The sequence below is a fragment of the Anolis sagrei genome, chromosome X (genome assembly GCF_037176765.1).
Source record: "Anolis sagrei isolate rAnoSag1 chromosome X, rAnoSag1.mat, whole genome shotgun sequence".
Lineage (NCBI taxonomy): Eukaryota > Metazoa > Chordata > Lepidosauria > Squamata > Dactyloidae > Anolis > Anolis sagrei.
This window is the reverse complement of record NC_090034.1, coordinates 51,695,608-51,723,415: the sequence shown is the minus strand read 5'-3', so window position 1 is coordinate 51,723,415 and position 27,808 is coordinate 51,695,608. Positions and strand designations below refer to the sequence as shown.

At 42.7% G+C, this 27,808-nt stretch overlaps 2 protein-coding genes across 2 annotated transcripts in view; both read right to left on the bottom strand.

Annotated features, from left to right (window-relative positions):
- The window catches only part of PIP5K1C (phosphatidylinositol-4-phosphate 5-kinase type 1 gamma), a 51,072-nt gene extending 42,511 nt beyond the window's left edge, over positions 1–8,561 (bottom strand). The window contains 2 exon segments of the mRNA XM_060785115.2: positions 8,185–8,311; positions 8,313–8,561. Of these exon segments, the coding sequence (XP_060641098.2) occupies positions 8,185–8,311; positions 8,313–8,438 (253 nt within the window). The 5' untranslated portion in view covers positions 8,439–8,561.
- Positions 8,562–12,844: 4,283 nt separating this feature from the next.
- TMEM221 (transmembrane protein 221) lies at positions 12,845–27,459 on the bottom strand. Its single transcript, XM_060785120.2, has 3 exons — positions 27,092–27,459; positions 16,075–16,160; positions 12,845–15,631 (listed from the first exon to the last, which is right to left on the bottom strand). Exons 1-3 carry the CDS (start codon positions 27,415–27,417, stop codon positions 15,177–15,179), a joined length of 867 nt encoding a protein of 288 aa, XP_060641103.1. The 5' UTR covers positions 27,418–27,459; the 3' UTR covers positions 12,845–15,176.
- Positions 27,460–27,808: the final 349 nt, after the last annotated feature.

Genomic DNA, 27,808 nt, shown 5'->3' with positions numbered 1-27,808 from the left:
TCCAGTTCAACTTCATGCCATGCACAACCCAAGCCCTCCTGAAAGTTGGCCCCCAGATCTCTGCTTTAAAAAACCTCCCGAGTATTTGAATGTTGACTTATTTTGGAAACTAGGATTCAATTTCCCACTTGACCATGGGCATGATGTACTCTCTGAGACTCAGAGGAAAGCAATGGCAAACTTCATCGGAACAAATCTGGGCAAGAAAAGCCCATGATAGGTTTGCCTGAGGATCACAATTGGCTAGAAATAACTTGAAGGCACAACAACAACATATATTGTCCAATAGCATTTAGGGTAAACGACTTCTTCACCAATTTTTAACAATTCCGATAAACTCTAGCAATACTGGGTTGTTGTAGGTTTTTTCGGGCTATATGGCCATGTTCTAGAGGCATTCTCTCCTGACGTTTCACCTGCATCTATGGCAAGCATACTCAGAAGTACCTTTGAGGATGCTTGCCATAGATGCAGGCGAAATGTCAGGAGAGAATGCCTCTAGAACATGGCCATATAGCCGGGGGAAAAACTTCAACAACCCAGTGATTCCAGCCATGAAAGCCTTCAACAATACACTAGCAATACTGATAAGAATGTGGGACTCCTGATTCTGAATAATGAAAATGCACTCATTCTTGGTCACTATCAATGGCAGCAATGGCACAATAACAAGGAAACAAATTGGCAAATACCATGGGGGTTCCCCAAACCCCATCCCGTGTAATACAAACTGTTTCATTTGTCATTTGAAAGAGCAATTAATATTCAGAGATTTTATCAATACAGTGGCCCCTTGATATCCGCAGGGTATTCAGGCACCCTATGGATATCCAAATCCATAGATACTTAAATCTTATTATATACAATGGTGTTGTAAAATGCTGCCTCTTATGTAAGTTAGAAAATTAAGGTTTGTCTTTTGGAATTTTCTTTGGTGGTTGTATCTGTGGCTGCACAATCCATTGATACTTTCCTGCTGTTATTACTGTCTCCTGTGGCATTATTTCTCTTAATAACCGTCCCATGGTTTCCTTTCCTCCTATTATCCAGTACCTGCCATATGTTTGTCACTATTTATTGTAGTGCGTTGTCAGAGAAAGGCCAGGAAAGAATTAAAATACATGAATAAATTTTAGGCATTACCAGCCTTACTAGGGATTCTATTAATATCCTGACAACTGATTCTATGCATTTCTTTCTCACTCCTCCACAGCGTATCCTACTGTTACTACCATAAACACTAGACATCCTTAATTACATTAATGACATATACACACACATACACGTGTGTGTGTGCGCGCATGAAGCATCGCTAATAATATTTTAAATAACTGGTCCACCATTGCCCTCCTACTATGCAACACATCATGTTCTCAATGTCATCAGCGTCATAAAACAAAATTAATTATTGCTAGCATTACGAATAATTTCTAATGATTGTATTAATATGCGCTATCTTTCAATCTCAATATCTGTGTCTCTGCATAATGCAGTATAATAATAGCTGTCAGGTCTATTCCAGAGGAAGGAACTGGTAAAACCACCACTGAGTCTTCCTGGCTTAAGAAAACCCTGTGACATTCATGGGTTTGCCAGATGTGTGAGTATTTAGGGCCTATAGACCCTAAAAGCACCAAATCCCATCTTGTCCTGGCAGTTAAGAAAGGGCAGTCTTGGTTAAGATCTTGTTTAAGACCAGAGACTTTAAAGGCATAACTAGCAATGACATGTATTTTTTTTCCTTTACAATTTGACCCGCCGTGTCAAAAAAGTTCTGATAAATGGATGGGAACTCACCAAGGAATATCCACCCTGTGGAAGGAACTGGCAAAACCACCTCTGAGTATTTGTTTCCTAAGAAAAGCCATTAAATGTATGGCATCATCGCAGGTCGACTTGTACTCTCATGTTGTAAGGAGCAATAGCTGTGTGATTGCATTCCATAATAAGTGGCTGCTACTACTTTTGATGGGAATATTTCTTTCTCGGCCATGCTGCAAAGATCTTCAGGGTGATGTTGTACAGCTAACGAAGCAAGACTAAGCTATTTAAAACAGTCCAAAACTATCGTTCGTTTTTATTACTCTCATTGCTGATGGGATTCTATCAGAGGAGGGGAAACATATGGTTATTGATAATGTGATTGGGAATGCTTGGAAGTGATGCTGCCTCTATTGATAATATGATGGAGGAAATGATAATGATGTGTGAAGGAGATTAGTAATGTTTTTAGGAATCGTAGGAGGCCTTAATGCTGTTGATGATCATCTGATTCAGAAATGCATTGCTGTTTTTGCAGTTGTGTGCCTTCAAGTCAGTGAACCCACCACAGGGTTTCCTTGGCAAGATTTGTTCGGACAAACTGCGTTCCTCTGAGGCTGAGAGTATGACGCTCTCAAGGTCACCTTTCCATGCCCAAATGTGGATTCGAACTCTGTTCCCCCAATGCTCAGATCTGTACACACATCTAAACACAAAATTCATTCAGATTTCATATGCACTTTATAGCCACAACCCGAAAGTCCTTTTATACAATATATTAATGATTCGTGTGTGTACCATCAGAAAGCAAAGCAGCCACGATCTCAGCCAATTTGGGGATTTTGGATAAAGGATGCATATCCTGTTGCCTCATGATGTTAGGAACATTACCAAGCGTTAACATTATCCCTGTTAACATTATTAGCCATAATAGGCAATGCTGCTAATGTTACTTTGAAATTAATACCAATTTGGATGACTTTGCTACGACTTTGTTAGTATAAATGCCATCACTGACAATGCTATGAGGAATGCTTAGTGGGTATGAATAATGATCATTCCTACTGTTATTAGGAAAGCTAGCAATCATTTATAATTATATTATTAATCATACACATATACATACATCTAATAATAATAACCAGCGATTAATAATAATAATCAATAATTAACTACTAGAAGTATGCAACAAATAACTACCATGCAGGCACATATATGTGCTGTATTATAGTCCGTGACCGGCATCAAAAAATGAACAAACGTCGGAATAGGAGCATAGATAAATATGTATGAGAGTGTGAAAGTGTGTGTGTATGTGTATATATACATATACACACATACATATTCCCTCTTAAAAATAATAACTAACAATTAAAAATAATAACCAGTAATTAACAAATAGCAGTATGCAACAAATATACATCCTCCTAAAAATAACCAACAATTAGAAATAATAATCAGTAATGAAGAACTAGCAGTATGCAACAAGTAACTACTATACCTAATAATTATAACCAGAAACTAATAATAACTAGAAATTAACAACTAGCAAACTTCAATAAATTTCTTCATGCACACTTATATGTATAAATAATAATAATAATAATAATGTTTAATTAGCAGTACAATATTTAGCAACTAGGCAGCAAATACCACACACATGAATGTATACACCTAATAATAAAAATAATGACAAGCAAATAATAATAAAATTAATAAGTATTTAATAACTAGGCAGTATGCAACAAAAACCACACTCAGAGAGACTTATATACCCTAAGAAAAGTAATAACCAACAATTAACTATAATAATCAGCAATTAACAAGCAAAAAGTTCAGAACACACATATAGATACCTAAAAATAATAACCAGGAAATAATAATAGCAACCTAATAATAATCACCAGCAAATAATAATTATCTTTTGGTTGATCAACACCACGAAATTACTGCCAAAGTTGCTAGCTTTTGTGCAGCAGCAATAGCTTGTTGATGCAAGGTGCTGTCACAGTCTGTGAAGGTTTTACTATTTATTTCAGTATTTTCCATTGTCAGCATATAAATGTTTAATATCGTTTTAACTACCACTTTTCAACAATGGGTTTTAACCTTGCTTTTGAAAATGTTTCTTAATATCTAAATGTCTATGTTCCTATTCCGACGTTTGTTCATTTTTGGTGCTGTTCATATATATGTATGTATATGTATATAAAACCTAATAATAATAATCACCAGCAAATAATAATAGCAACCTAATAATAATCAATAATATCACAGACTTAAATACTCACTTACTCATAACCAGATAACAGAAAAACCAACAGATAATAATGCATAAATGCATGCCTAATAAACACCAGCAAATAATAATAGTAACCTAATAATAACCACCAGCAAATAATAGCAACTTAATAATAACCACAAGCAAATAATAATAAAAACTTAATAGAAATACCACATACATACACAATAATATCACATAGACTTAAATACATACTTAAACATAACCAGATAATAAAATAATCAGCAAATAATAATAATAATGACGCATAAATAACATGCCTAATAACCACCAACAAATAGATTGGAGCCCCTGGTGGCGCAGTGGATTAAACCCCTGTGCCGGCAGGACTGAAGACCGACAGGTCGCAGGTTTGAATCCAGGGAGAGGCGGATGAGCTCCCTCTATCAGCTCCAGCTCCTCATGCGGGGACATGAGAGAAGCCTCCCACAAGGATGATAAAAACATCAAATCATCCAGGCGTCCCCTGGGCAACGTCTTTGCAGACGGTCAATTCTCTCACACCAGAAGCGAACATTACATTTATATGCAGTTTCTCAAGTCGCTCCTGACACAACAAAAAAAACCCAAAAAACCCAACAAATAATATCAAGCTAATAATAACCAACAGCAAATAATAGCAACTTAATATTAGAAATACCACATACACACATAAATATACAATAACAATATCACATAGACACTTAATCATACACACTTAATCATAACCAGATAAAAGAATAATCAGCAGATAATAATAATGTATAAATACATGCCTAATAGCCACCAGCAAATAATAATACCAATTTAATAAAAATAACACATACACACATAAATACATACACAATAATAATCTTAAAGGTAAAGGTTGTCCCCTGACATTGAGTCCAGTCATGTCCGACTCTGGGGGTTGGTGCTCATCTCCATTTCTAAGCCAGAGAGCTGGTGTTGTCCACAGACACCCCCAAGGTCATGTGGATGGTAAAACTGCATGGAGCACCGTTACCTTCCCGCTGGAGCAGTACCTATTGATCTACTTACGTGTGCATGTTTTCGAACTGCGAGGTTGGCAGAAGCTGGGGCTAACAGTGGGAGCTCACCCCGTTCCCCAGATTCGAACCTGCAACTTTTTTATCAGCAAGTTCAGCAGCTCAGCAGTTTAACCCACTGCGCCACCGGGGGCTCCTATAATAATAGCAATAATAATAGCAACCTAATAACCACCAACAAATAATAATAAAAAGATCACATAAACATATGCAATTATATTGCATATATTACTAATAATACTGCAGAATAGTATAGTACGACATAATATATTATATATACATAATAACATTAATATTATAATGTAGTACAATATAACACTACTAATAATACAATGCAGTAATATATAATAATATTGTAATATAACAACACTAATATATACATTAAATATAATAAAAAGGTAAAGGTTTCCCCTTGAGATTGCGTCAAGTCGTGTCTGACTCGGGGGGGGGGGGGGGGGCGGTGCTCATCTCCATTTCTAAGAGTCAGCACTGTCCATAGACGCCTCCATGGTCATGTGGCCAACATGACAGCATGAAGCACCGTTACCTTCCCGCCGGAGCGGTACCTATTGATCTACTCACATTTGCATGTTTTCCAACTGCTAGTTTGGCAGAAACTGGGGCTAACAGCGGAAGCTCACCCCACTCCCCGGATTCGAACTACTGGCCTATCGGTCAGCAAGTTCAGCAGCTCAGTGGTTTAACCCGTTGTGCCACCAGGGGCTCCAATAATTACAATAACTAGCAAATAATAATACCACATACACATCTAAAAATAACAACCTACAAATACTAATAGCAACCGAACAATAATAATGCCATGTACACATATAAATACACAGGAAAATAATAACAGCAACCTAATAATAACCACCAGCAAATAATAATACCAACTTAATAATAAAAGACCACATACACACAAAAACAAGCACAATAACAACCTAATAATAAAAAGACCACATACATATATGCAATTATATTTCATTTAATATTGCTAATAATATTGCAGAATAGTAGTATAGTACAATATATTATATATACATATATTTATAACTAGCCATCCTCTGCCACGCGTTGCTGTAGCCCAGTCTGTGTATATGTGTTTTGTGTGTGTGTGTGTTTGTGAATATGTGTGTTTGCATATAGATATGTGGCTCTGCGCATGCGTTGTAATGTATATTTTGTTTTTGGCTTTTAAAGTCTCCTTCTGCTGTATTTTTCAATGTTTTTATGAGTGGTGGTCACTTGTGTCCAAATTTGGTGTCAATTCGTCCAGTGGTTTTTGAGTTATGTTAATCCCACAAACGAACATTACATTTATATTCATATAGATGTATTACAACATAATACTAATAATACAATGTAATAATATATAGTAATATTTTAATATAACAATACTAATATATTAAATATAATACTACTTATAATATATAATAATACTATTTCATCTATCTATGTATATAAAAATGCTCTGTGCATAATGAGTTCCTTAAAAACAAAAGAACCAATGAACGAAATCACACCAAATTTGGCAACAAAACGTCTCTCAACACAAGGAGTGACCATCACTCAAAAACTTACGATTTTGTCATTTGGGAACTGTAGTTGCTGGGATTTATAGTTTACCTACAATCAAAGAGAATTCTGAACTCCATCAACGATGGAATTGAACCAAACTTGGCACACAGAACTCCCATAACCAACAGAAAATACTGGATGGGTTTGGTGGGCATTGACCTTGAGTTTGGGAGTTGTAGTTCCTCTACATTCAGAGAGCACTGTGGACTCAAACAATGATGGATCTGGACCACACTTGGCATGAATACTCAACATGCCGAAATATGAACACAGATGGAGTTTGGGGAAAATAGACCTTGACATTTAGGGGTTGTAGTCACTGGAATTCACAGTTCACCTACAATCAAAGAGCATTCTGAACCCCATCAATGACAGAATTGGGGCAAACTTCCCATACAGAACCCCCATGGCCAACAGAAAATACTTAAGGCCATCCAATCCAACTCCCTTCACCAGGGCAAGAAAACATAATGAAAGCCCTCCTGACAAAGAGCCATCCAGCCATAGATAGATATAGTTAGACAGACAGACAGACAGATAGATAGATCGATAGATATTATTCACACACAGAGAGATATACTATCATAGATTTGAAAGGGACCCCTAAAGAAGGATAATTATATGTCGCATGTTCCAGAGTAGCAAACCAGACAATCTCCATATCAACACTGACAAAGAAACAGCAAGGAATACTGTTTACCCACAAGCATAAAGACATTACATAGATTAGAAACCAACACTTTCTCATTACTTTATTTTCCAGATCAACAGACTGGGCCACAGCAACGTGTGGCAGGGGGCAGCTAGTTATTGTATATTTGTGTAAGTTGTAATGTTTTTAATTGTGAGCTGCTGAGTCTACGTATGGAGAGAAAAAGCGGGATATAAATAAATAAATGCACACACAAATACACAATAATGATGTCACATAGACTTAAATACACAATCATAACCAGATAATAAAATAACCAGCAAACATTGATAATAACGCATAAACGCATGCTTAACAACCACCAGCAAATAATAATACCAACTTAATAATAAAAAGACCACATACACACATAGATACACAATATTTGTACCACGGACATAAATCCACACTTACTCATAACCAGATAGTAGAATAACCAGGAAATAATAATAATAAATGCATGTCTAATAACCACCAGCAACTAATAATAATAGCAACCTAATAATCAATAAGAATATCACATAGACATAAATACAGACCTACACATAACCAGATAATAGAATTACCAGCAAATAAAAATGCATAAATACATGCCTAATAGCCACCAGCGACAAATAATAATAATAGTATCAACAATAATCAATAATAATATCACATAGATTTAAAAAGACCCTGACTCATAACCAGATAATAGAATAACTAGAAGATCATAATAATACTAATGTACACATGCATGCCTAATAACCACCATAATAACACTAATAATGCTAGGCCTCCAGTGCAGGCTCAAGCCGGGGGCTTTCCTAGCGGCCGTGGTCACCCACCTCCGGGGGTCTCCTTGGGCGGTCCCCACCCTCCGGCCTCGGAGCTGAAAGCTCCGGCTCCGGCCTCGGCCCCCCCTGCGCTGCTGGCCTCGCCCGAGGCCTCGGGCTCCATGGCCGGCGGCGGGAGGAGAGGAGGGCGCGGGCCCGGCCGGGGCTCCGCTCCGTCCCCTCACGACCTGCCGCTGCCTCGCCTGAGGAGAACTGAGGGGGAGGCGGCAGGGCGCATGTGCGGGATGTGAGGCGGAAGAGCGCATGCGTGGGCTGGGACCACTCAGCGGCTGCCGCAGCTCGAGCCTCTCCACGGCTACAGCGGCTTCCGGTTTGGCTCTAAGGTCCCTTGGAGCCCGATTTGCGCAGGCGCAGTTTGATCGCTTTGGCAGTCCAGGTTGAAGCGTGCCTTAAACTTTGGAGATACAGTATTTGCCTCTTATCAAAGAATCGGTGCAAGAAAAATAATATTATAATTATATATTTTATATTACATGTAATATTACAATATAATGGTATAGTACAATATAGTAATATATAATACTGATATTGTAGGGTAAAAAGGTAAAGGTAGTCCACTGACATTAAGTCCAGTCATGTCTGACTCTAGGGTGTGGTGCTCATCTCCATTTCTAAGCCGAAGAGCCAGCGTTGTCCGTAGACATCTCCAAGGTCATGTGGCTGGCATGACTGCATGGAGCGCTGTTACCTTCCCGCCGGAGCAGTACCTATTGATCTACTCACATTTGCATGTTTCCGAACTGCTAGGTTGGCAGAAGCTAGGGCTGACAGCGGAAGCTCACGCCGCTCCCCGGAATCAAACCTGCGACCTTTTGATCAACAAGCTCAGCAGCTCAGTGCTTTAACCCACTGCGCCACCGGGGGCTCCTACTGATATTGTACTATGCTAATAATATAATATCAATGTATTGTCGAAGGCTTTCATGGCTGGAATTGTCCTAATTCCAACAGACCTCACTACCTCTGAGGATGCTTGCCATAGATGCAGGCGAAACGTCAGGAGAAATGCCTCTAGAACATGGCTCTATAGCCCGAAAAAACCCACAAGAACCTAATATAATATCAGTATTATATATTACTATATTGTACTATAGGAGCCCCCGGTGGCGCAGTGGGTTAAAGCACTGAGCTGCTGAGCTTGTTGATCGAAAGGTCGCAGGTTCGATTCCGGGGAGCGGCGTGAGCTTCCGCTGTCAGCCCTAGCTTCTGCCAACCTAGCAGTTCGAAAACATGCAAATGTGAGTAGATCAATAGGTACCGCTCCGGCGGGAAGGTAACGGTGCTCCATGCAGTCATGCCGGCCACATGACCTTGGAGGTGTCTATGGACAACGCCGGCTCTTCGGCTTAGAAATGGAGATGAGCACCACACCCCAGAGTCAGACATGACTGGACTTAATGTCAGGGGACTACCTTTACCTTTTTTATATTGTACTATGGCAACAAGAATGATTGACAACTGGAAAATAGAGGGAGAAAATGTGGAGGCCGTGACAGACTTTGTATTTCTAGGTGTAAAGATTACTGCAGATGCAGACTGTGGCCAGGAAATCAGAAGACGCTTACTTCTTGGGAGGAGAGCAATGTCCAGTCTCGATAAAATCATAAAGAGTAGAGACATCACACTGGCAACAAAGATCCCTCTTGTCAAAGCCATGGTATTCCCTGTAGTAACCTACGGATGTGAGAGCTGGACCTTAGGGAAGGCTGAGCGAAGGAAGATCGATGCTTTTGAGCTGTGGTGCTGGAGGAAAGTTCTGAGAGTGCCTTGGACTGCGAGAAGATCCAACCAGTCCATCCTCCAGGAAATAGTCCCGGCTGCTCACTGGAGGGAAGGAGACTAGAGACAAAGTTGAAGTACTTTGGCCACATCATGAGGAGACAGCAAAGCCTGGAGAAGACAATGATGCTGGGGAAAGTGGGAGGCAAAAGGAAGAGGGGCCGACCAAGGGCAAGATGGATGGAGGGCATCCTTGAAGTGACTGGACTGACCTTGAAGGAGCTGGGGGTGGTGACGGCCGACAGGGAGCTTTGGCGTGGGCTGGTCCATGAGGTCACGAAGAGTCGGAGATGATAAACGAATGAACAACAACATATTGTACTATACCATTATATTGTAATATTACATGTAATATAAAATATATAATTATATAATTAATATATAATACTGATATTGTACTATGCTAATAATATAATAGGGAGCCCCCGGTGGCGCAGTGGGTTAAAGCACTGAGCTGCTGAGCTTGTTGATCGAAAGGTCACAGGTTCGATTCCGGGGAGCGGTGTGAGCTTCCGCTGTCAGCCCTAGCTTCTGCCAACCTAGCAGTTCGAAAACATGCAAATGTGAGTAGATCAGTAGGTACCGCTCCGGTGGGAAGGTAACGGCGCTCCATGCAGTCATGCCGGCCACATGACCTTGGAGGTGTCTACGGACAACGCTGGCTCTTCGGCTTAGAAATGGAGATGAGCACCACACCCCAGAGTCAGACATGACTGGACTTAATGTCAGGGGACTACCTTTACCTTTACTAATAATATAATATATTGTATGTGTGTGTGTGTATGTGTATATATATATACACACACATCCTATATTATTTATTTATTTACGACATTTATATGCCACCCTTCTCATCCCGAAGGGGACTCAGAGCGGCTTTATATATTTTACTTGAGTATAAGCCAGGTTTTTCAGACCTTTTTTAAGGCTGAAAAAACTCCCCTCGGCTTATACTCAAGTCAAGGTTATTTATTATTTTACTCTGCCATTATTATTATTTTATTACATTTATTATTTTACTCTATTATTATTTATTATATTTATTTATTATTTACAATATTTATATTCCGCCCTTCTCACCCCGCAGGGGACTCAGGGCGGATTACAGTGTACACATATATGGCAAACATTCAATGCCAATTTTTGAGATACAAACATACACAGGGGCTATTTAACTTTTTCTGGCCGCCAAGGGAGCTGTCGCTTTCATCGTCCATCTGTGATGCTGATGAAGCACTTCCGCATTCCCCGCATGCTTCCCCGCTGGAATGTTTTGCTGGAGTCTTCTTTATGGCCTCATAAATCAGTTAATTTAGCCTCCCCACACTTTAAGGTGGTACCTAATTTTCCTACTTGACAGATGCAACTGTCTTTCGGGTTGCAAAGGTCGACAACAGGCTACACACAATTGGTTGGAAACCCACTTCAACCCGGGCTGGCTTCGAACTCATGACCTTTTGGTCAGAGTGATCTTAATGCAGCTGACACTCAGCCAGCTGCGCCACAATCCCGCACCACAATATATAAAATAAGCCGCTCTGAGTCCCCTTCGGGGTGAGAAGGCAGCATATAAATGTCGTAAATAAATAAATAATATAGGGTCGCCATACATAGGGGAAATAGTCCTTATATACTAGGTTAGGGACCCAGCGGTGCTCGGGTTATTAGAAGAAGCATTGTTCGTTTTGGGATGTCAGGTAATAATCACTTAAGTTTGGTCCGGATCCATCGTTGGCTGTGTTCAGTGCTCTCTGGGTAAAGGTGAACTACAACTCCCAGATTCCCAGAACAATCACTCCCAAACCCTGACAATATTCACAGTTGGCCATGTTGGGTCTGTGTGCCAAGTTTGGTCCAGATCCATCGTCGGCTGGGTCCAGGGCTCTATGGATAAGGGTGAACTACAACTCCCAGATCCGAGGTCAATCACCCCCAAACTATGTCTGTATGCACAGTTTTCCATGTTGGGTCTGTGCACCAAGTTTGGTCCAGATCTGACGTTGGCTGGGTTCAGGGCTTTCTGGCTGTAGGTGAACTACAACTCCCAAAATCAAGGTCAATTCCTAGTAACCCCTGCCGTATGTTCAGTTTGTCATGGGGCTTCTCTGTACCAAGTTTGGTCCCAGTCCATTGTCAGTGGGGGTCACAGTATCGCTGGATTTACATTGATATCGCTGGATTTACATTGATGGGAACTATAACTCCCATCAACTTCAATTTCCCTCAAACGTCTTGTTGGTCATGGGGGTTTGTGTGCCAAGTTTGGTCCAGGACCATTATTTGTGGAGGTCGCAGTGGTCTCTGGAAGCAAGTAAAGGTACTGCAAGTTCCATCATCCCTAGCAAGTTTTGTCCAAATGCATTGTTGGTTGTGTTAACAGTTCTCTGGATGTAGGTGAACTACAACTCCTATAAATCGTGGTGATTTCTCCCCAAACCTCTTGTTCAGTTGCTGATCAATTCCTTTGTTTGCTGTGTGCCATAGGAAAGGGTAGGAAAGAGTTAAGGGAGTGGCAGTGGAAGGGGTTATGCAAATTCCACACCAATGGAGAGAGAAAGGAAACCTGGGGTCTCCATTCTGGAGGAACAAAAGAACATCTAGGATCCTGCACTTGGGTGGAGGGCAGTATGGTGTTTCTGGGGGACACTGGCAGAGTTTAGGCTACATATCCATGGTACCCGCTATAACCTGAAATGTCCTTGTAGGAAGGGCCATGGGTGTCTCCTGCTCAGTGGGAACTATAGCTGTTTGTGGAGGCAGGAGGCTGTCTGTGTAAGTGGACATCTCCACCACATACATACATACATACAGTACATATACAAGTTAATATAGAAGATACACACACAAGCTTGGGTACACGATGTTGCCCAGGTAATTTTTAAAAGTCAATTTTTAATAGTACATTTTAATAGTTGTGGGTGAACTACAACTCACATCATTAACCCTGAAAAACTCAGAACTGAAAGTTTGTTATGTTGAGTAAGCTTGCTCTAGAGATGCATCATTGGTGGGGTTCAATGTGCTCTCTGGCTGTAGGGTAAACAACAACTCTCACTATGGTGAGTCAGTCCTCTCAAACCCCTCCAGTAGGTTGAGTTAGTCATGTGTGCCAAGTTTGGTCCAAGTCCATCATCAGTGAAGGTCACAGTTTCAGTGGTTAGGGCTGAACTACAACTCCCAGAAAGGTAGGTCAGTTCCCCCCAAACCCCTCCAGTAATCAAATTTTGGCATATCAGGTAAGTGTACCAAGTTTGGTCAAGATCCATTGGTGCTTGGGTTCTCGGGGATGAGTGAACTACAACTCCCCCAAATCAAGGTGAATTTCCCCCCCAAAGACCTCCAGTATTTTTCCCCCAGACCCTCTGATGGATTGCACTCCAAGGATGAAAAATGGATATGTGTGGCCAAGCAGCCTCAGATTATGCTCAAGTTATACATGAGGAAATAAAGACCCCACTGCTCTCTGGAGGGAAGGATAGTAGAGGCAAAGATGAAGTACTTTGGCCACATCATGAGAAGAAAGGAAAGCTTAGAGAAGACAAAGATGCTGGGGAAAATGGAAGGAAAAAGGAAGAGGGGCCGACCAAGGGCAAGATGGATGGGTGGCATCCTTGAAGTGATTGGCTTGACTCTGAAGGAGCTGGGGGAGGTGACAGTTGACAGGGCACTCTGGCGTGGGATGGTCCATGAGGTCACAAAGAGCCAGAAACAACTGAATGAATGAACAACAACATATATGTGTGTGTATGTGTATATAAATACACACACACACACATATACATATTATCTATCTATACATGCTATATATTTATCTATTCCTACTGGCTGTTAGGAATTGTGGGAGTTGAAATCCAAAACACCTGGAGGGCCAAAGTTTGCCCATGCCTGCTCTAGAGGGCTACCATGGAGACCTAAATCGGGTTTCCATAGTTCCTGAGGGACAGAGAAAGTACTGCTTTGTGTTATACAGGTATCTCTTCTGTCTCTCCTTGTCTTCCCCTCTTCCCTTCTTTGTTTTTCTTTCCTTCCTTCCCTTCCTTCATACCTTCTCTCCTTTCCTTTCTCTTGCTTCCCTTTTCTTTCTTTTTTTTCCTCCCTCCCTCCCTTCTTTTTCTCTTTCTTTCCTTCCTTCCTTCTTGCTGGATTGGAACAAAAGTATATATAGTGCATCATTCATGATTGGTCAAATGTATGTCCGAAGCAGCTTCGGACCCAGAGACTCCATGTATTTGTACTTTATTTATCCAAGGATTTTAGCCTTCTCTAATTAAGACTGCCAAACTACAACTTACAGGACTCCAGGGCAGTTTGAGTGGTAATTCTACAGGCACTTTTAGCATTGAGCAAGTGGTAATTCTAGCACAGAATTGAGCAAGTGGTAATTCTACAGGGAAGATGCCCCTCAATTCAAACTACAACTCCAAGGATCCTGCAGCATTGAGCTAGGGCAGTTGCAATGCACATTCTACAGGGAAGAGGCACCTCCAGTCAAACTACAGCTCCCAGGATCCCATAACATTGAGCAAGTTATAATTCTACAGGGCGGAGCACCTCCATTCAAACTACAACTCCCATGATACCATAGCATTGAGTCAGGGGCAGTTCCAGTGGTAATGCTATGGGGCAGAGGCACATTTAGTTGAACTACATCTCCCAGGATCACACAGCATTGAGCAAGTGGCAATTCTATGGAGCAGAGGCACCTCTGGTCAAACTACATATCCCCGGATCCCATAGCATTGAGCCAGGGCAGTTCAAGTGGTAATTCTACAGGGCAAAGGCACGTCTGATCAAACTACAACTCCCAGGATCCCATAGCATTGAGCAAGTGGTAATTCTATGGGAAAGAAGCACCTCCAGTCAAACTAAAACTTTCATGATCCCATAGCATTAAGCAAGTGGTGATTCTACAGGACAGATGGACCCCCAATCAAACTGCACCTCTCGGGATCCCATAGCACTGAGCAAGTGATAATTCCATGGGGAAGATGCCCCTCCAGTCAAACTACAACTCCCAGGATCGCACAGCATTGAACAAGTGGTAATTCTACGGGGCAGAGGCACCTCCAGTCAAACTATAACTCCCAGGATCCCATAGCATTGAGCAAGTGGTAATTCTATGGGGAAGAGGCACTTCCGGTCAAATGATAACTCCTGTGATCCCGTAGCCTTGAGCCAGGGCAGTTTGATTTGGCCCCTGTTCCTCACACCAATGTGGAGTCCTTCCCGGAGCTGGCCGGTTTGCGAGCGAGGGCATTCTTCATTTCCTGCGCCACACTGTTCCAGGGCTTGCCCTGCACCGCCAGGAGGGCTGAGTCAGCCGAGAGGGTCCGGTGCATCCGGGGTGCGGCATAGCAGTCCTCCTCGGAGGCCGGGCCAAGGCCACTGGATGAGGGGGCCTTGCCACCACTGCAGGTTGAGCCAGTCAAGCACATCTCCCTGGCATTGTTGAGGTGGGCGGCGGGCAGAGGCAAATCGAGGCCAGCAGAGCCATTTTCGTACAAAGCATGCGGCAGGTGGATGTGCCGGGAAGCCCGGGAGGCCCGGATCAGGACGTGGGTGACAGTGAGGATGAGGACCACAACACCCGAGGATAAGATGCAGGCCCCGGCGACACCTGTCTCCAGCTCAAACAGCACCAGCATGTACATGGAGAGTGCTGCAAATGGGCAGGAAAGAGAGAAAGACAGCAGTTGCATTTGTAAACCCATTAAAAATGCATGCGTTCTCCAGTGCGACTCTGTAATATCATAGGGACAATCTTTGCTTTGTAAACTTTTATTATTGGGATTAAAGACCCTGAGTATCTATGAGATAGTAGTCTTGTCAGTGTGTTTGACTGTGCCCTAGCTTTAATTGCGCATGATAATGGACTAAACTCACTTAACAGAGATCTCTTGTCTCTAGTGACTATTTGGGACTTGGATACTAGAGATCCTTATCAATTGTCTGGCAGATGGGAAACAGATCTGGGTCATTTCATCAGGAAACCACTCACCAATGGCAGAAGGCATATTGATCCGGGTAAGAAGGCAAATTGTATGAGTCATAATTGGATTAGAACAAGACAGTAGGAGAACGGGTTCCAATGAGCCCACTTACCTGCCAGGTAGACAGAGACCGCGCAGCAGAAGAGACCCACGGCGACATGACGGACTTTCCGGCTGTCCAGAAGAAACCGGTCACTGCTGTATCCCCCAAAATAGAGAGAACAAAAGACTTTTATTGCCCAGATCAATACCATCGCAAATGCAGTTGGTAGGGACAAGAGACAGGGTCTTCTCGGCAGTGGCCCCCCAGCTGTGGAACTCTCCCCCCAGGGACATCAGGCTGGTCACCTCCCTCCTGTCCTTTAGAAGAAAATTGAAGATTTGGCTTTGGGACCAGGCGTTCAATTAGTGGACAGCAGCAACTGGAAAGAAGACTTAGGATACCGCGACATTGAATTAACCCAGACTTGGATTTGGTTTTAACTGGTGTGTTTAATCTATTGTTTTAATGAATTGCTTTTAATGTTTTAATATATTTGTTGACTATTTATATGATGATAGCATCGTACAGTGCTTGTGTGAGGCCGCCCTGAGTCCCCCCTCGGGGGGAGAAGGGTGGGGTAAAAGTGTATGAAATAAATAATAAATAAATACACTGTTGGGATGCTAACTATTATAATTTGTAATAATTATTTTTCTGCAAAAGTGCCACTCTCTCAGCCACTTGTGCTTCTAAACCCACAGATTCACATTCCAAAAAATATTTTACCTATTATTTTAATTGTAAGAAGAGACGGGTAACAAATATAATATTATTAATAGTCAGTATTAATAATATTAATTGCTATTAGTAGTAACTACTATTAGTAGTAACTACTATTAGTAATTACTACTAGTAGTAACTACTAATAATTACTATTAGTAGTTACTGCTATGATTAATTACTATTAGTAGTAATTACAAATAATAGTAGTTACTATTTATTAATTAGGAAATTTCTATATCATCTTTTTCCAAGGACCCAAGGAGGTTTACAACACTGGTTTTAATTCTAAGGAGAGACGGGTAACAAAGATATTATTAATAATACTCAATATTAATAATATTATTTACTATTAGTAGTAACTATTATTAGTAGTAACTACTACTGGTAATTACTAATAAAATAAGTTTGTTTGTTTATTAGGAAAATTCTATATCGTCTTTCTCCAAGGACCCAAGGCAGTTTACAACAACAGCTAAACATGAAATATAAAATTTAAGCCATTAAGATAATCTCATATGTTCCCGTTGAACATAAAATTGTCATAAAAGGATAATTACTATTAGTACTAATAATAGTAATTGTCCTTTTATGACAATTTTATGTTCAACGAGAACGTATGGGATTATTTCAATGGCTTAAATTGTATATTGCATGTTTGGCTGTTGTAAGTTTTAATAGTAGCTATTACTATTAGTATTTACTATTAGTAGTAGCTGCTATTAGTAGTAATTACTATTATTAGTAATTGGTATTAATATTATAATTAATCCCATGCATTCCTGTTGAACATAAAATTTTAATTGAAGGGACAATTACTACTAATAGTAATTACTAATAGTTACTACTAATAGAATTTACTATTAGTTGTAGCTGCTATTCATAGTAATTACTATTATAAATTACAAGTAGTAATTATTATTCAGTTCTTGTGGGTTTTTTCGGGCTGTATGGCCATGTTCTAGAGGCATTTCTCCTGACGTTTCGCCTGCATCTATGGCAGGCATCCTCAGAGGGTGAGGTCTGGAGCTGGGAAAAAGGGGGTTTATATATCTGTGGAAAGACCAGGGTGAGACAAAAGGCTACTGTAAGATGGGCTAGGTGTGAATCTTTTCAATTGACCACCTTGATTAGCATACAATGGGCTGACTGTGCCTGGAGCAAACTCTTAATGAAAGGTGATTAGATGTCCCTGCCTGTTTTTCTCTCTGTTGTTTTAATTTTAGAATTTTTTAAAACTGGTAGCCAAATTTTGTTCATTTTCATGGTTTCTTCCTTTCTGTTGAAATTGTCCACATGTTTGTGGATTTCAATGGCTTCTCTGTGTAGCCTGACATGGTGGTTGTGAGAGTGGTCCAGCATTTTTGTGTTCTCAAATAGAATGCTGTGTCCAGGTTGGTTCATCAGGTGCTCTGCTATGGCTGATTTCTCTGGTTGAAGTAGTCTGCAGTGCCTTTCATGTTCCTTGATGCGTGTCTGGGCACTGCGTTTGGTGGTCCCTATGTAGACTTGTCCACAGCTGCATGGTACACGGTAGACTCCTGCAGAGGTGAGAGGATCCCTCTTGTCCTTTGCTGAACGTAGCATTTGTTGGATTTTCTTGGTGGGTTTGTAGATTGTTTGTATGTTGTGTTTCCTCATCAGCTTCCCTATGCGGTCAGTGGTTCCCTTGATGTATGGCAGGGACACTTTTCCTCTGGGTGGATCTTCATCTTTATTCTTGTGGCTTGTTCTTGGTCTTGCAGCTCTTCTGATGTCTGAGGTGGAGTATCCATTGGCCTGTAGAGCCCAGTTGAGGTGGTTCAGTTCATCTTGGAGGAGGTGGGGTTCACAGATTCTAAGGACCAGGAAAGCACATCTACTGTGCTCCCTGACTTTCCTTCTACGCTGCAGAGACACAGATACCATCCCACAATTTCTCGCAGCCAAAAGGACTTTCAAAACACCACAGGCTCACCGGATCTATGACCGCCTGGAACGCAACCTCTTAAGAGAGAGAATCCACACCATCCGCAAAGAACTCGCAAACACAGACAAGGAACTGCTGCATCTGCATATCAATATCAGCCAGAAGATGAATTCCCAAGACTGGGACAAAATAGACAATCTCACTTACAGGAAAATGGAGAAGAATATGGTTGTCCACACCAATAGACAAAAACAAAAATTCCACAAACGACAAAAGCAACAGCCGAAACCAGAACTGGATACATCACGGACCATCATCAACCTGACAGACAGACAACTCTCTGAAGACCAAGTATCCATACTAGCGAAAGGAGGAAACTTTGCTGTAACCTCTACCAGGATCCCAGTAGAAAACATCATTGCCAATGTCGAATCAGCAATTTACCGCCTACCAGAGGAAGAAGCAGAAGAAGTACGAGCGGAAGCAGCAAGGATCCTGAAAAAGGCAAAACTCCCCTCCAGTAACATTACTAGGAAAGAAAGAGAAGCCATTCGAGACCTAAATTCAGATCCTGATATCCTCATTCTGCCAGCAGACAAGGGGAATGCCACAGTCATCATGCATACAGAGCAATACAAGGAGAAGATCAGAAAACTCCTGGACCCTACCATATACAGAAAGCTTAAGCAAGACCCAACTTCCAAAATAACCAGAAAAACCAACACTCTAATTAAAAACTCCTCCATCAACTTCGACATACGACAGCAGCTATGTAAATCGGAAGCCCTTCCACCCAGGCTTTATGGACTCCCCAAAATCCATAAGGACTCCACCCCACTCAGACCAATCGTGAGTGCCATTGGGTCCCCCACATATGACTTAGCCAAATTTCTTGCTGCACAGTTACAAAGCCACATTGGGCTCACAACACACTACATCAAGGACTCAGCCCACTTCATTGAAAAAATCAGCAATCTCAAGCTAAATCCAAATGACAAACTGATCAGCTTCGATGTGGTGTCTCTATTTACCATGGTCCCAGTTGCAGACACCATGGCACTAATCAACCAGAGGTTCCCAGAAGACATCACAGCGCTGTTTCACCATTGCCTCACCACCAGCTATTTTCAGTGGGACAATGAATTCTACGAACAGAAGGATGGAGTAGCTATGGGGAGCCCTCTCAGCCCAGTCATAGCTAACTTCTACATGGAACAATTCGAAAAACAAGCTCTTGAAACAGCAACCAAAAAGCCCACTATATGGTTCAGATATGTGGATGACACCTTCACCATTTGGAGCCATGGAGAAGAAGAACTCAACAGGTTCCTGGAACATCTTAACAGCATCCACCCTAACATCCAGTTCACTATGGAAATAGAAAAGGAAGGAAGACTGCCTTTTCTAGATGTCCTAGTCATCCGCAAACCAGATCAACAATTGGGTCACACCGTCTACAGAAAACCCACACACACAGATAGATATCTACATAAAAACTCCAACCATCACCCAAGTCAAAAAAGAAGCACCATCAAAGCCTTGGCAGACCGTGCAAAAAGAATCTGTGAACCCCACCTCCTCCAAGATGAACTGAACCACCTCAACTGGGCTCTACAGGCCAATGGATACTCCACCTCAGACATCAGAAGAGCTGCAAGACCAAGAACAAGCCACAAGAATAAAGATGAAGATCCACCCAGAGGAAAAGTGTCCCTGCCATACATCAAGGGAACCACTGACCGCATAGGGAAGCTGATGAGGAAACACAACATACAAACAATCTACAAACCCACCAAGAAAATCCAACAAATGCTACGTTCAGCAAAGGACAAGAGGGATCCTCTCACCTCTGCAGGAGTCTACCGTGTACCATGCAGCTGTGGACAAGTCTACATAGGGACCACCAAACGCAGTGCCCAGACACGCATCAAGGAACATGAAAGGCACTGCAGACTACTTCAACCAGAGAAATCAGCCATAGCAGAGCACCTGATGAACCAACCTGGACACAGCATTCTATTTGAGAACACAAAAATGCTGGACCACTCTCACAACCACCATGTCAGGCTACACAGAGAAGCCATTGAAATCCACAAACATGTGGACAATTTCAACAGAAAGGAAGAAACCATGAAAATGAACAAAATTTGGCTACCAGTTTTAAAAAATTCTAAAATTAAAACAACAGAGAGAAAAACAGGCAGGGACATCTAATCACCTTTCATTAAGAGTTTGCTCCAGGCACAGTCAGCCCATTGTATGCTAATCAAGGTGGTCAATTGAAAAGATTCACACCTAGCCCATCTTACAGTAGCCTTTTGTCTCACCCTGGTCTTTCCACAGATATATAAACCCCCTTTTTCCCAGCTCCAGACCTCACCCTCTGAGGATGCCTGCCATAGATGCAGGCGAAACGTCAGGAGAAATGCCTCTAGAACATGGCCATACAGCCCGAAAAAACCCACAAGAACTGAGTGATTCCGGCCATGAAAGCCTTCGACAATACAGTAATTATTATTAGTCGTAATTGATATTCATATTATTCATAATTAATATTAATATAAACAACAGCAATATTATGATCATTGTTGTTATTATTCTTATTATTTGGTTTCTACCCCAACCAGCATACAGATGGAGCCCCCGGTGGCGCAGTGGGTTAAACCCATGTGCTGGCAGGACTGAAGACCGACAGGTCACAGGTTCAAATCCGGGGAAAGGCGGATGAGCTCCCTCTATCAGCTCCAGCTCCTCATACAGGGACATGAGAGAAGCCTCCCACAAGGATGATAAAAGCATCAAATCATCCGGGCATCCCCTGGGCAACGTCCTTGCAGACGGCCAATTCTCTCACACCAGAAGCGACTTGCAGTTTCTCAAGTCGCTTCTGACACGACAAAAAAAAAAAGCATACAGATCTGACTTAAGCAGCCAAGTTTGGGGAAGTTATTTTATAGGAGTTTCCTCAGAGACTCATCCACTCAATATGAAAGGGATTATGGGTTTTATAGTCCTGGAAAATCACTTTGTTGAGCTTCGAGAGCTCCATCGGCTACGTTTCCATCTTTGAACTCATTTTTTAAAAAGTGCACAAGGGCTTCTGTTTCCAAGATGCTTACCTGAAAATGGGACCTTAAGGTGTTAATGATTATTTTATTTTAACAGTAGCATGGGTACCTGGTGTTGCCTGGGTGGAGGTGGAGATCACAGTTTCCCTGGTTGTGGGTGAACTACAACTTCCAGAAAGAAAAGTCAGTTCTCCCCAAACTCCTCCAGTAATAACATTTCAGCATATCAGATATGGGTGCCAAGTTTGGTCCAGATCCATCATTGTTTGGGTTCATAGTGCGCTCTGGATGTAGGTGAACTACAACTCCTATAAATCCTTCCAAAGACATTCCGTATTTTTTGCTGACCATGGGGATTCTGTGTGCCAAGTTAGTTCCGGGTTCATCGTTGGTGGAGTTCAGAGTGCTCTTAGATTGCAGGTGAACTATACATCCCAGGACCTACAACTTCTATAAATCATTGTGAATTCCCCCCAAACCTCTCCAGTATGTTCAGTTGTTGATCAATTCCTCTGTTTGCTGTGTGCCATAGAAAAAAATAGAAAGGGTTATGGGTGAGGCAGTGGGCACACAAATTGAGAGAGTAAGAAATCCTGGGATGCCTGTGGTGGAGGAAACACATGACATCTGGGATGAAATTGTCCCCATATGAAAGCCTTCATTTGAGTGGTGGGCAGTCTTTGGCAGGGCTGTTGGACATGTTCATGGGGCTCACTATAACCTGCAATGTCATTGGAGGGGAGGGCCATTGGTGTCTCCAGAGTGGAGGGAACTAGAGCTGTTTGTGGAGGCAGGAGCTTGTCTGTGTAAGTGGACACCCCAGCCACACTCACACACATACATATTTTCACTTTTATTATGTGTATAGATTTTTGGCATCTTGTTTACAGGCCTTGGCAAGAAGCGGGAGGCCTTGGGAGGGAAACGATTGTGTTGTGCAAAAAGGTTTTGTTTTTAAAAAAATTCTTCCATTGTCCCACAGAATAGAGGGACCTTTGTTCGGTCAATTCATAGGGATGCAAAAAATAAAAAAAATAAAGGGGACACAAATCACTCGGTTGGACTTTGTTGGCCCAGAGCATCGGAGTTGGAAGAAAAGCTGAATCCATAATGCACAATGACAGGAGCAAACATGGGAAAGATGGAGCGATAATGAGCAAAAACGCCCTGGATTTTTGTCCCCCAACGGCTCAGCGAAATGGAATTTGTGGATTATAATATGAATAGACTGAGAGGGAGTAAGCAAAGCTGGCATTTCGTAGTAGCGGGATTTAAAAGGCTGGGCCTCCCCACTCCCATGGATACCCAAACAAATCCATCGATGCTCAAATCCCATTGTGTAAGATGGAAAGTACCAGGATTTGAGCATGGGCTGGACTACTTTGATGCTCTTTCTTTGGAGGTCTTGGAACAGAGGTTGATGGACATCTTTTCAGAAGGCTTGAATTCTGTCCTCCTGCAAGGCAGAACAGGGGCGGACTAGATGGCCTTTGGGGTCCCTTCTGACTGTGATTTGTTTAATACATTTAAAATACCCCCCCCCCCAAACGCATCCACTTCTTCCCCAAAACTGTCCAAACTCAGCCCCAAAAACTCACCCCTTCCATTCCCAAAGCTTACCCATTCCTTCCCCAAAACTCACCCTTTCCACCCCAAATCCCACCCTTTCCATCCCCAAAACACAACCCCCAAAACCCACCCTTTCAGTCTTTAAATCTCACCTTTCCATCACCAAAACACATCCCTTCCATCTCCACAACTCACTCTTTTCATCCACAAAACTCACCCCAAATATCACCCACTCCACCCAAAAACACACTCACTCCACCCCCAAAACACAACCCAAATCTCACCTATTCCTTCCTCAAATCCCACCCTTTCCATCCTTAAATATTCACTTTTCCCATCTCCAAAACTCACCCAAAACCCATCCACTTCATCCCCAATTACTCACATTTTCTCTCTTCCAAACACACGCCAAATCTGGCCCTTTCCATCCCTAAATCTCATCCCAAAATCCACTTATTCCTTTCCCAAATCCCACCCTTCCATCCTCAAATTTCACCCCAAAACTCACCTTTTCCACCCCCAAATCACAACTTTTCCATCTCAAAACTCACCCAAAACTTATCCACTCTGTCCTCAAATCTCAAAAAGTATCACTTCTATTTCGAAATCTCACCTTTTATATCCCCAAAATTTACCCACTCCATCCTCAAATCTCACCCCAAAACTCACCTATTCCTTTCCCAAATTTTTCCTTTTCTATCCTCAAAACTCATTCTAAATCCCACCCTTTCCTATCCAAAACGAACCCACTCCATTCTCAAGTCTTACCCCAAAACGCACCCATTTATTTCCCAAATCCCACCCTCTCCATCCTCAAATCTTATTACAAAATTCATTCTCAAATCTCACCTTTTCATTCTCAAATCTCACCTTTTCTATCCCCAAAATTTACCTACTCCATCATCAAATCTCACCCCAAAACTCACCTATTCTAGTTTCAATCCTCACCTTTTCTTGGTTGTTGTAAGTTTTTTCAGACTGTATGGCCATGTTCCAGAGGCATTCTCTCCTGATGTCTCACCTGTATCTATGGCAGGCATCCTCAGAGGTTGTGAGGTCATCCTCAGAGGTTGTGAGGTCATCCTCAGAGGTTGTGAGGATGCCTGCCATAGATGCAGGTGAAACATCAGGTGAAAATGCCTCTGGAAGATGGCCATAGAGCCCGAAAAAATTACAACAACCCAGTGATTCCGGCCATGAAGGCCTTCGACAATACACACACCTTTTCTATCCCCAAATTTCACCCTCTCCATCCCAAAACCCATTCCAAATCTCACCTTTTCCATCCCTGGATTTCAGCTTTTCTATCCCCAAAACATACCCACTCCACCCCAAATCTCTTCCGTTCCATTCTCAAATCTCACCTTTTCTACCTCCAAAATTCACCCAAAACGTATCCACTCAACTCTCAGATCTCACCCCAAAAACACATATTCCTTTTCCAAACCTTGCCCTTCCATTGCCAAATCTCACTTTTTCTATCCCCAAAACTCACTCCAAATCCCATCTTTTCTCTCCCCAAAATTTACCCAAAATGTACCCACTCCATCCCCAGATCTCATTCCAAAACTCACCTATTCCTTTCCCAAATCCCACCCCCAAACTCACCTATTCCTTTCCCAAATCCCACCCTTTCCATCCCCAGATCTCAACCCCAATCTCACCTATTCCTTTCCCAAATCTCACCTTTTCTATCCTCAAATCTCATCCTCTCCATCTCAAAAACATAATCCAAATTTCACCTTTTCTATCCTGAAATCTTACTCAAAATATACCCACCCTACCCCCAAATCTCGTCCTTTCCATCCTTAAATCTCACCTTTTCTATCTCAAAAACTCACTCAAAACTTGCCCTTTTCCATCCCTGAATCTCACCTTTTCTATCCCCAAATCCCACCTTTTCCATTCCCAGATTTCATCCCCAAATTCATCTCTTCCTTTCCCAAATCTCACCTTTTCTATCCTCAAATCGCACTCAAAATGTACCTACTCCACCCCAAATCTCATCCTTTCCATCTTCACATCTCACCTTTTCTATCTTTTCTAACACTCACTCAAAACTTACCCAATCTACCCCCAGATCTCACTCCTATACTCACCCTTTCCATCCTCAAACTTCACCCCAAAATACACCATTTCCATCCCTGAAACTCACTTTTTCTATCCCCAAATCCCAACCTTTCCATCCCCAGATCTCACCCCTAAACTCACCTGTTCTTTCCCCAAATCTCACCTTTTCTATCCTCAAATTTCATCCTCTCCATCCCCAAAAAGCAATCCAAATCTCATCCTTTCCATCCTTAAATCTCACCTTTTCTATCTCCAAAACTCACTCAAAACTTACCCACTCCATCCCCAGATCTCACACCTATATTCACCTCTTCCTTTATCAAACCTCACCCTTTCCATCCTACATTTCACCCCAAAAGGCACCCTTTTCCATCCCCAAATCTCACCTTTTCTGTCCTCAAATCCCACCATTTCCATCCCCAGATCTCACCCCCAAACTCACCTATTCCTTTCCCAAATCACACCTTTTCTATCTCCAAAACTCACTCAAAACTTACCCAATCCACCCCAGATCTCACTCCTATACTGTTCTTTTCCCAAACCTCACCCTTTCCACCCTCAAACTTCACCCCAAACGAAACCCTTTTCCATCCCTGAATCTCACCTTTTCTATCCCCAAATCCCACCCTTTCCATTCCCAGATGTCACTCCCAAACTCACCTCTTCCTTTTCCCAAATCTCATCTTTCTATCCTCAAATCTCACTCAAAATGTACCCACTCCACCTCCAAATCTCATCCTTTCCATCCTCAAATCTCACCTTTTCTATTTCCAAAACTCACTCAAAACTTACCCACTCCATTCCCAGATCTCACTCCTATATTCACCTCTTCCTTTCCCAAACCTCACCATCCTACATTTCACCCCAAAAGGCACCCTTTTCCATCCCTGAATCTCACCTTTTCTGTCCTCAAATCCCACCCTTTCCATCCCCAGATCTCACTCCCAAACTCACCTATTCCTTTCCCAAATCTCATCTTTTCCATCCTCAACCCTTTCTGGACCGTTTCTGTCCTCAAATCCCTCTTCCTTTCCCAAATCACCTCTTCCTTTCCCAAATCTCATCTTTTCCATCCTCAACTCTCACCTTTTCTATCCTCACTCAAAATGTACCCACTCTACCTCCAAATCTCATCCTTTCCATCCTCAAATCTCACCTTTTCTATCTCCAAAACTCACTCAAAACTTACCCACTCCATTCCCAGATCTCACTCCTATAGTCACCTCTTCCTTTCCCAAACTTCACCCTTTCCATCCTCAAACTTCAACCCAAAAGGCAGCCTTTTCCATCCCGGAATCTCACCTTTTCTGTCCTGAAATCCCACCCTTTCCATCCCCAGATCTCATCCCCAAACTCACCTCTTCCTTTCCCAAATCTCACCTTTTCTATCCTCAAATCTCACTCAAAATGTACCCAGTCCACCTCCAAATCTCATCCTTTCCATCCTCAAATCTCACCTTTTCTATTTCCAAAACTCACTCAAAACTTATCCACTCCATCCCCAGATCTCACTCCTCTATTCACCTCTTCCTTTCCCAAACTTCACCCTTTCCATCCTCAAACTTCAACCCAAAAGGCAGCCTTTTCCATCCCGGAATCTCACCTTTTCTGTCCTGAAATCCCACCCACTCCATCCCCAGATCTCACCCCCAAGCTCAGCTTTTCCATCCCTGCATCTCACCGTTTTGTATCCGGAGACCTGCCCATTTCCACCCCGAGAGGGAGATCACTCCGTCTTTCCCTGGCTCACCTGTGGGGCCCCGGGTGGGGTTCTGGCTGGGGGGCGCATCGCTCTGCGGCGCAGTAGGAGTGGAGGAGGGCGAGGAGGAGGCAGGCCAGGCTGAGGGCGAGGCAGAGCGCGGCGCCCACGGCCGAGAGCGAGAGCAGCGCCCGGCGGGAGGCTTCGGGGAGGGCAAGGGAGGCGGGCGAGGGGCCCGGCGGGAGGACCCCGGCCCGCGCCTGGAAGAGCAGCAGCGAGCCCAGCACCGAGACCAGCCCCGAGCCCGTGCCCAGCAGGCTCAGCGCGCCCAGGGCCCGGGGGGCGTACTGCGAGGAGGAGGAGGAGGACGAGGCCATGGCCGGACCGGGCAGGGAGGGAGGCTGGGGATGGAATGGGGAGGGAGGGGCCAAGGGGGCACAACCCTTCCCCCTCCCACCCCCCACCCCTTCTTCATCACCTTCAGCCTTGCCCACTAGTCATTGGACTTGCTCCTTTCCTACTAGCCACCCTTGACCATTCATTCAAAAGGACCAATAATGAAAACGATCTTGACAGATTAGAGAGATGGGCCAAAACTAACAAAATGAAGTTTAACAGTGACAAATGCAAGATACTCCACTTTGGCAGGAAAAACGAAATGCAAAGGTACAGAATGGGGGACAATGCCTGGCTCGAGAGCAGTACGTGTGAAAAAGATCTTGGAGTCCTCGTGGACAACAAGTTAAACATGAGCCAACAATGTGATGT

Excerpts from the sequence above, each read along its gene's own strand:
- TMEM221 (XM_060785120.2), bottom strand. The coding sequence starts at position 27,417 with ATGGCCTCGTCCTCCTCCTCCTCCTCGCAGTACGCCCCCCGGGCCCTG. Across the intron at positions 16,161-27,091 it reads CCCCACCCGGGGCCCCACAG|CAGTGACCGGTTTCTTCTGG; the intron begins GTGAGCCAGGGA and ends TGGGGGATACAG. Across the intron at positions 15,632-16,074 it reads GGTCTCTGTCTACCTGGCAG|CACTCTCCATGTACATGCTG; the intron begins GTAAGTGGGCTC and ends GCCCATTTGCAG.